This window comes from Varanus komodoensis, unplaced genomic scaffold (genome assembly GCF_004798865.1).
Source record: "Varanus komodoensis strain SLA01 unplaced genomic scaffold, ASM479886v1 scaffold10, whole genome shotgun sequence".
Lineage (NCBI taxonomy): Eukaryota > Metazoa > Chordata > Lepidosauria > Squamata > Varanidae > Varanus > Varanus komodoensis.
The window spans coordinates 20,835,878-20,846,002 of record NW_025335269.1 but is presented as its reverse complement, the minus strand read 5'-3'; the positions used below and the strand labels follow the sequence as shown (position 1 = coordinate 20,846,002).

Genomic DNA, 10,125 nt, shown 5'->3' with positions numbered 1-10,125 from the left:
GGCCCAGCCTAAAATCTCCTGGTGGTTGTAATGTATGGATGGGTTCTTATCTAGTCCACACAAAGAACTGCATTTCCTTTTCTAATGTCAAAAAATAATTGCATATGTATAGTTCCCTTTTATACAGCAATTTGGATCTTGGCACTGGCATTTAATGGTCTTCAGAAGGAAGTATCCCCAAATTCTTACAGTCTAGGTACCTTTGAACAATAGCATTTTTATCAATACTAATAATCATTCACAGGAAGTCTTCCTATCATTATTGAACTGAGATCCATTAGATCCATTAGAGTCAGACCCATTGAAGTCAATGGAATTTAAGTTCTTTGCCCCTTATTGATTTCTGTGGGTCTACTGTTAAGTATGACTGGATCCAACCTATTTTTTTCCAGTCACAGAAATTTTAAACAAGTGACTTTAACTCTGAGATACTACACACATGGCAGTGGGTCCATGGAAGACTTTGCTTTTTTTTCCTCTATGATCTAAGTTTTTAGATCCTGTCCTTAGAGGGGGAAATGCTTCGTCTCATTTGAAGAAAAGCTTGCTTTAGTACATCACATTATAAGGCCACTTTATTGCCAGAGGCAGATGTTGGTCTTATAGCAAGTGATGATTGAGCCAATTTTTAAGGTAAGTAATGAGCAAGTTTTAATTATTTTGAACTATTACTGATGTATTCTTACTGTTCTTATCACAACATATTGTATTCTTTGCTTGCTTCTGTTTTGTCTTGCTCCAACCAATGATTAAACACAAAATTCACACATACATAGCTTATACTTAGAAAAATAGAGTAAAACCATTTTGTGTTTCCCTTGAAATACTAATTTAAATATTGCCTTGTTTCAAAAGGGGTCAGACCATTTTCATTTTACTCGTTATCAGACACAAAACAGGTTGTTTGGGAAGATCTTGTTCAAAACTCGGGCCGTTTGAACTTTGTTGTACAAGTATGTTTAAGACAGAATATTCTGACTGCCTTTGAAGCAAGAATTATACCTTGGAATTCCACTGATCATTATTTCAGTGCTACTGTGTCTGACTAGCATTTTGTGCTGGCATATCTTCCTCAACCTGGCATTCTCCAGATGTGTTGGACTGCAACTCTCATCATACCCAGGGGAAGACTGTCTTAGAAGTTCACTCTATACTGCAGTCTATTTTTACTAAGTAGCAAAACTTCTTAATTCACATGATATCACTACACTTTTATATTCTTACTAGCATGGCTGGCAAATACCCTAATGTTAAACTCTTTCACCAGTTGACCTATTAGTAATGTTGCATAAAAAGCTGCTGCAACTATCTACAGAATTCATAGCTTTTGTAACCATACTCATGAGTGCATTTGCATGTCACTTTAAAAGTAGAATCCTATGCAGAGAAAAGTCCTACAGTTCCTAGTATACCCTAGCCTTTTTTTAAACCTAAGATTGCATTGGATTGTGCCCTAAATCAAGAATTCTGGCTTAAACTGTGATGTGAACAAGTAGCATTTGCTCCTTGCTTCAGAGCAGGTAAACAAACCAGGAAGGGGTATCTTTGTGTTACTTCTGAACCTGAGATTATGGTTAAATGTGCCCAAATAAGCCAGGGTCTTAAGGAGCTTAATTGTTGGCTTATAAATCCTGGTTTGTATGGGCACCCTTAACACCATAATCTTGCATTCAGAAGTAACACAAAGCTATCCATTCCTGGTTTACTTGCCCTTGTGAAGGAAGGAGCAACTGGGCTTTTTACAGTAGCACAGTACTTGTGCACACTGATTTAGAAGCCAGGGTGGCTGGGTTAAACTGACATGCAGACATGGCCAGTTTGGGAACTAGTTATCTCTTATTCCTAACACCATTTAGGAGCAAATGATTGTGCAAATTTTAAATTCTAAAAACAAATACTGGATAATTACATTCTGCAAATGTAATTATCCTGATATACTCTCTTATACTAGAAAGATTTTGCTAAATGATAAACAGGTAAAATATTTTGTCTGGGTGTGGGGGGCAGGGGGCAGGGATAAAGCCTTTATTGCCATTTTAAATTAAAAACTTCTATTTATAGATTCCAAGCTTGGCTCTGCTATGTGCACATCCAGATTCAAAGGGCTCAATGTAGGACTAAAACTCAGTGAAATGCATTTCAGCATGAAGCATTTAGGCCTCAATCACCAATCAGTTTGATAAATCAATTTTACTACAAAAGACCTGGAAAGAAGGAAAGGATCCAAAAGTAGCCTGCTGTCCAGCCACCTTCAACTTGGACGTAGAGCAAGATTCTAGAGTGAATCTGTCCATGATAGCATAGTTTACGACAGAACTGAATGTCATTTCTATCCCCCTTTCAGCATTAAAATAAATACCACAAAGCAGAAATAACAACACTTTAAATTTTTTATATACACTTCCAACCTGGCAAATCAAAAGCAAATCTCTTATTTCTTAGCCCTTTGAAAATGTATATTTGGATTGTGAACCCTGCCTGCATGAAATGCAGCACTGCATAGATGTGTTTGTTTATGTAAATAAACATGGCTTGTGAAAAGTTGGCACACAGTCCAGAGTTGTTAGTGTTTCTATGATACTTGTGCACCTTTCTATATACACCAAGCATGGTTTTAGAATTATTGCATAAATCTAAGGCTTCAGACAGATTTGTCATTGTAGTGCTATGTATACTTAAATAGTAGTGTCTCTTAAAATATAATTGTAAAAGATACAATATATAAATATTACATATATTCAAGGCTATGGGAGATCACTTCCATCGTAGACCACTGGGCGCTGAATGCTTAAATGGAAAAATACTCGCTTTGAGATAAATCTATAGGGGAAAACAACAAAAACAGAAGAAATATTAGCTGAGTGGAAATTGAGTGAGTTAGTTCAACTCCAATTAAAACATTGCTTTTAAGTGCAATTAAAGTCCTCTGGATTTGGGGTCTAACTGCATGATTCCTATCGTGTTTGCTCAGAACTAGGTCAGTGATTTCAATATTATTTATTTGCAATTATTTATGCACTTATGTACCAGTCAGACTTACAGACTACATTTTCGCGTTCAATAGTCCCTTAAAGGGGGTCTACAAGAATTCATAAAACACAATTATTATCTTTAAATGCAGCAGAAACCAAAACGTCAACAGCAATCATTAACAGGGATCACAGCCTAATCATAGGAATTGGTCTAAGACTGCAGCCTAATAGTGTCACCCTCTAGACACTTTGGCTGAATTCTAAGTTTAAGGTGGGATCAATTTATGAGATAAAAGCAAACCTCTCTTAGAACTCTGGCCACAAGAAAAAATGAATATGTTTTTGACATCTATTCAAGAATAGCAAACTACACATTATTCAAGGAACGCAGCATCGTATTTCAGTCCACACTGAGAGGCCAGGTGTAGAAAAGGGCAGGACTTCTTGAATAGCTGTGTGGAAGAACAGTGTAGATTGCATGACCCTTCCTTCTTTTGCAACTGCCCACCTTCCTACCCTTAATTCACATAGTGTAGATGTACCAACCTGGAGAAAGTGTTGTCAAAAATAAGTATGTAGATCCCAGTATTTCTGACTTTCACCTTTCCTTGGATGGTTTCCTTGTGAGAGTGGCAGCGGGTCATAGGAATAAGAACCTGAAGAGGCAGGATTGTTCAGAAGTTTTAGGAGTTTATCCTATCTAAACATGCACAGGATTGCACCCTTCACTGTGTACGAAACAAATGAGTTCAACTAAGAAGAGTAAACTATCCAGCTATCAAGAATTCCAGAAAATTCTACAAGTAACTAATATTACTGCAACATTTATAATATTACAATGGTAATCCACACTCTGGTAACCTCCCACTTGGACTATTGTAAGGTGCTGTATGTGAGGATACTCTTGAAAGCAATCTGGATACTTCAACTGGAACAGAATAGAGCCACTAGGCTACCTACTGGGACTGGCAGACAAGATCATATAACTCCAGTTCTGTATCATCTTCACCGGTTACCGATTGAAATCCAGGCCCAATTTAAAGTGTTAAAATTGACATATATAGCCCTAAATGGTTTAGGGGCTGGATACTGGAGAGAACATCTTCCATATACACCTGCCTAAACTTCAAGATTTTCCATTGAGGTCCTTCTTTGGGAGCCCTCTTTGAAAGAGGCTAGAAGGATAGCTACCCAGGGTAAAGCCTTCTCTGCGGTAGCACCCTGGCTATGGAACCTGCTCCCAAAAGAGGTGGGCCTGGTGCCGATGCTTTATTCATTTTGGCATCAGGTCAAAACTTTTTATTCACCCCATACTTTAATGGTTGAATGGTGCAAAAATGGTTGAAAATACACTGTATATTTTATATATTGAAGACTATGTTTTATTAAAGTGCTGTTAGGGTTTTTTGTCCTTTCGTAAGCTGTCCAGATATCCGTTCTGTATAAAATGTTTTAAATAAATAAACATTTAGATAGGGAACATTTTCTAGTCCAGGCTTAAGTATATTTTTCCACATGGAAAACTACTATTCCTGTTAAAATGTCCATTAGCACTGATCTCCTGTTAATTATCATTATTTGGCATGAAAAATATTGCTCTCCCCATGCATCCAGCATTTTCCATTCTTCCTGGAGAGTGCTGGGAATTGCAGGACTTTTTTCTGTCTAAGCATTCATAGGATTGTACCCTAAGTGCAATGCCAAAGCTACTTCCAGGGACAAAAATAATACTGCCATGATGCCATTGTCTTACTTTACACTGATCAAGAGGGGTTTCTTCTGATTCTCGGTACACCACACTGAATGATATGCTCTTTGGGTCTGATGAAAACACCCAACTTATTGTAAGGCCAGATTCCTCTGCAGTGATTGTAATAATGCTGTACGTATTTGACTTGATGAACAGTTCTCTGTTAGCTTCTCCAAACTTTAAAATCTCCTCTACAGTTAGGGGAAGCTTTAGCCTGGAAAAAAAGAAGAGAAGCATGTAAGAATATTAGACTAGATTCATGACACACGTAAGCATAAAACCTAGAGTCTCATTTCTTTCTCTTTAGTGTTTCTTTATTGTACAAACGCAAGGCAACATTGTATTTGCTTCATGGGTTCCTGATGAGTCCCCCATGATTTCAAAGGAAAATGCAGTGGGAAGCATGGATGGCTTTGGGTCCAGTGGGATTCATATCCCGGAACAAACATATATCATGCAACAATTCCCATGATTCTTGAGTCAGTCAGCTTTGGAGAAGTCTTGCTTCAATTCAGACATCTCCTGAATGGGTCTAACCCAGCCCAATTTGGTTTGGAAACTGCCCAGATTGTCAGCTTTATTCCTCATATGCAGGAGACAAGTGGAGTTATTTTGGCTTCAGTTTTATCCTTCAGAGTCAAGCCTGTTAAGCCTCAGCCCCCTGGACTAAATCAGTCCTCCAGTGATCTCCGGATGGCCATGCTTACTTCCAGTAGTCACACCCTCATTTTCCAGACGAGCAATTGTTTGGTGGTTTCCCAGTTTTGCGCACTCCCCCACCCCCATTTTAAAACATGGGCATATGTCTCCTAAGGCTTAGGTATAATCAAAGAACTTTAACTTAAAATGTGTTGGCATTTTCAGTCTGCTTCTTTTGCACTCAGCCTCATTCATCACTGGAATGTGGAGCCTGAATGCTTCTCCAAAATTGAATTCAGTCACTGAGCTGAAAGAGGTTTGATAACCCTTCTATTTACACATGTACATGAATGTATGCCCCACTGAACTCAATGGAACCTACTTGTGACCAGACAGTATTGGACTGTGCTGTTAATCTTTAAAAACTAGAGACTAAGTAATGGGTTTCACTTACATCAGTTCTCCCGACTTCAGCAAGCATATCTCTGCATCTTGGGCCATTGGCAAGTCATCAGACTCATCCAAGGTGGAGGAATTATGTGTGCTGTTTCTGAAGCAAAGGCAAAGGGAGACCTTTATTCATTTATTCATTCATTCAATGTCAATAGCACCAATTAGCCAAAGCTCTCTCAGCAGTTTACAACAGTTCCTAAACAGGGCCATGATACAATAAAACCATAAACATGTTCAATAATCCAGATTTTAAAATGTTTTTAAAATAAAAACTAAATATTTAATACAAAATAGACCTGTTAAAACACCAGATATCCCCACTGGGCATCATACAACCTTAGATATCTTTAATTGCCTCAGCAGAGAATGTTGTCTTAACCTGACTGAAAGGAAGAAAGATCTGGTGCTAGTCAGACCTCTGAGATCATTCCAAAGTTGGGAGGCCACAACTGAGAAGGCCCTTTCCCTTGTCACTGTCCTCTGAGGTGCTCTCTGAGTAGGCACTCAGAGAAAGGTTCCAGATGTACAGGTACAGTATAGCTGAGAGATGCAGTCTGTCACATATTCTGATCCCATCATCAAACCATTTTCCAAAATGTTATATGGCAGTCTCTGTGTGTGTGTGTGTGCGTGTGTGTGCACGTGTGCGTGCGTGCACTGCCTCTTGTACACTTCATGACAGCTTATGCTATTGACAAAAAATGAGTTAGGCAGAGAACTATACAGTTAGCAATGATCATTGATAACAACAGGGCCAGTTTGCATGATCTAATAAGCTGCACTGAGTGCAGAAAGTAATGGTTTGCTTTATGGTTACTGTAGGGTTGCTTAACCCTCACACAATCCAGGCCTGCTGGGTTTGGGCAGCATGAGAAGCCATGATGGTGGCTGGAATATTTAAAAGCCATCCAAGCATGCACTATGACCAACTGTGGTTTAAATATGGCATGGCAAGTTGCAGTGGTTGTGCAAACTAAGGTCTGTGTCTTCACCATCTGTTCATAAAGAAATGGTAATCGAGGCAAACTCGTGCTTTCTACAGAGCCTTTTGAATTAAGGATTATACTTGATTCTAATTCATATTATGTCTCATTACATTAAGCTATCATGGAAGCAACATGTATTCTTATGGATTTAATTGAATTGACTTGGAGACCATCTGATAGAGAAGAAAGTTAGAATTCTTACAGCACAATCCTGTACATGTTCAGATAAAAGTCCAAGTGAATTCCTTGTCATTTACTCCCAGATTATGTGTGCATAGGACTACAGCCTTAAAATAATGAAACAGTATATTTATCTGCAACACTATAAGATTTACTACTTTAGCTGATGAGATCATATTTTTGTAATTTTCTTGGGGTTTTTTTTTTACATCAGAAAGAAAGAAAAAATAAAACCACTCACCCCAGAGAGAAGAGAACTGAGATAACAGCAATTGAGAGTGGCTATTCAAGGGACAATGCATCACTCGCAGCCAGGAATTAACCAAATGGGTGGAACTTGCAAAGAGGGAACGGCCAATTTAGGGCAAAAGAGGCTGTAAATACAAGCTGCCATTCATCAGCACCAGGAGGGCCATGTTCTCTAACCTTTAGCAGTGTTATAAACACAGCACAGCAGTGCACATTCGTTGCTAAGCTAATACTGCAAAAATGGGGCCCCAATACTTCAGTAGGTTTGGATTGATTTGATATAAAAAGAAGGCACTAGATGGCAGCAGATCATTAAGGTGTCCTTATCCTCTGGCTTGCATCAAAGCTTATTACCTTTTTTCCTCATATGGCTTGTCTGGCACTTCCATTTAGTTTGTTTCTTCTGAGTCAGGATGAACTTTATTTATTTATTTATTTGATTTATATCCCACTTTTTTCTCACAGCAAACTCAAAGCAGCTTACATCATTCTCCTCCTCCTGCTCTCAATCTTACCCTCACAAACACACCTGTGAGGTAGGTTGGACTAAGTCTGTGACCAGGGACTAGAACCCAGATTGCCTGAGACCCAGTCCTGTGCGCTTAAGCACAATGCTACACTGATTTTACGTAAGCATCATCCAACAGGTGTTCCCAGCAAAGCCACTGAGCTGGATTCAGACTAAGCCAGTGCCATTTACTTCCCCTGAAGCTCAGTAGGACTTAGGCCTGGCTAACTTTTTACACTTTTCAGTGTGACCCAAGCATGACTAATTTAATCCAGAGCAACCTATGTGGGGAGTAAGAGGGAGAAGACACTCAGCACATACACTGAGAAACCAAAGGCCAATTGTGTCTCTCCAGTGTGTCTTTCGTGTGTCCCTGGGTGTTTGGGGATCTGCATCTCCACATCACTGTTTTTGTTTGCTTATGAATTTAAGATATTTGAGTACTGCCTCTAATGCAACAAGCTTCTGAAGTCATCTTCCAAAGACTGACTGACTACAGCAAATGCCAGCCAAACTTGTGTGTATCTCACTCCGGACCCCCATGGAAAGCACCTGCCCTGATGTGACTGCATATGTCATACATTCTGCCTTTAAACAGAACACGCCTTCATCCAAATCACTGGTGAGGAAATATTGAGGAACTAAGCTTCCTGCTTCTGCCAAGAATAGAAGTGCTAACATTCTCCAGTCAAGACCTGGGTAGTTTTACAACAACAACCAGAACAAATTTATATAAGACATACAGCCATTCTGTGTGCTTCAAGAGTGTAGCATATGTTATACTTACAACAATCTTGTAAAGCAGATCAATACTATTATCCCCAATATAGCAGGTGGGAGATTGAGGCTGAGAGAGAGCAACTGCCTAAAGCAAGGATGGGACTACAACACTCATCACCCCCCACTATTGGCTATGCTGAGGAGGGCTGATGGGAAAAGTGTGGCCTTCCAGCAACATATAGAGGGCTGCACATTCCCCTGCCCAAGCCCACTAAATACCAGTTGCTTGTGCATACAGGCAGGAAAGTACTTTACACTTGTTCCAGTGGGTAGCCTGTTGGCTACTGTGGGAACAGAATTCTGGACTAGCATGATCTTTGAACTGATTCAGCAAACTTTTGTGTTTTTATAGCATGCTTCCCAAGTGCAAATCTAAAGTGACACTGTTCAGACCCATGTTTACCACTTCAGTAAGAATCACACCACAGTGCTGACCTACTTTGCTTTAATAAAACACTTAGATAGCACATACATTTGATCTTTTCCTGTGATAAAACACTGAGGTTGAACATGAAATGCAAAAATGAAACAAAATAAAACCACCTTATGCTGATGATGACTGTGGTTACCCATGATCCTCTATTGGTTAGGACTGACACCTGAAATTCCAGCAAGTTTTAGCAAATGTATGCATAAAGTGTCTTGAAAATGACACAAAGATGTTCAGATATCCGAAGTAACCTTATTTCCCCACCCCTGTGGGGAATGTGTCAATACAGATCATGTGTGCATAAAAGAAATTATAGTAGATTATATTATAAATAAGTATTATATATTAATAATTTATATTATATTGCTAATTATTATTTTATTGCATCAGTGCAGGCAGGGGTTGGAAATAGTGTCAAATATTGATTGCTACTGCAAATTACATGTGGTCAGACAGTGGTATGATGACTACCTGTCAGATTCCTTTAAACATGCAACAGTACCAAATATAAGTAGTCAGCAGATGCTATTAATAATCTATTGCTATTGTCAAATGCTGATACCAGATGCTGAATAGCAAATACTCACTGAATATTTGTAAATCCAGGAACATCTGGGGAATACATGCAGTCAGAGCTTCCAGAGGAGATAGGATGGAGATTCGTTGCACCAACACCCCAACAGGCTGAGAAGGTGGCCTAGATTATGCATGCACAGGACAGGGGGATACAATCAGATGGGAGAGGAGCAGCTCAAGCCCCACCCCTCAGACAATAATGCAGACAGCCTCCATTGTGAACCGGACCCTCTACAGAAATATCAAAAGGCCCAGTTTGTGTAGCTTCTCTTCCCTCTTTTAAGGAGGGGAAGGCACATTTGCATTGGAGGCAACTTGCATTATGAAGGGGCATGACCCTGAGGGTCTGTAGCTGCTGGCTCTTTCATCCAGCTGATGCTTCACCACCATCCTGAGCAGCTGGATGATGAAACTGGCAGATTGCATTGTGCTTTTTCATCATGAAAAACTGGGGCAGCATGAAGCACTCTGAAGCATTGCCATTTTGTAAATGTAGGCTTAGAGCAGTCCTTTTGGCTGTCTGGACCCCTCCCCTAGTCACAGACCTAACCTGTTTTCACCTGTTTCTCTGCTACCCCTGCTGATGCTTAGAAAAATACTGC

General features: G+C 39.6%; 2 protein-coding genes across 2 annotated transcripts in view; both read right to left on the bottom strand.

Annotated features, from left to right (window-relative positions):
- Positions 1-2,795, bottom strand: part of LZTFL1 (leucine zipper transcription factor like 1) — a 26,965-nt gene extending 24,170 nt beyond the window's left edge. Inside the window, exon 1 of the mRNA XM_044456122.1 lies at positions 2,733-2,795. The gene's annotated coding sequence lies outside the window, so the exon portion shown is untranslated. The remainder of the gene's footprint in view (positions 1-2,732) is intronic.
- Positions 7-10,125, bottom strand: part of FYCO1 (FYVE and coiled-coil domain autophagy adaptor 1) — a 58,147-nt gene continuing 48,028 nt past the window's right edge. Inside the window, exons 15-19 of the mRNA XM_044419138.1 lie at positions 9,535-9,644; positions 5,816-5,911; positions 4,726-4,936; positions 3,519-3,628; positions 7-2,820 (exon numbers count right to left, since the gene is read on the bottom strand). Coding sequence (XP_044275073.1) covers positions 2,745-2,820; positions 3,519-3,628; positions 4,726-4,936; positions 5,816-5,911; positions 9,535-9,644 — 603 coding nt within the window. The 3' untranslated portion in view covers positions 7-2,744. The remainder of the gene's footprint in view (positions 2,821-3,518; positions 3,629-4,725; positions 4,937-5,815; positions 5,912-9,534; positions 9,645-10,125) is intronic.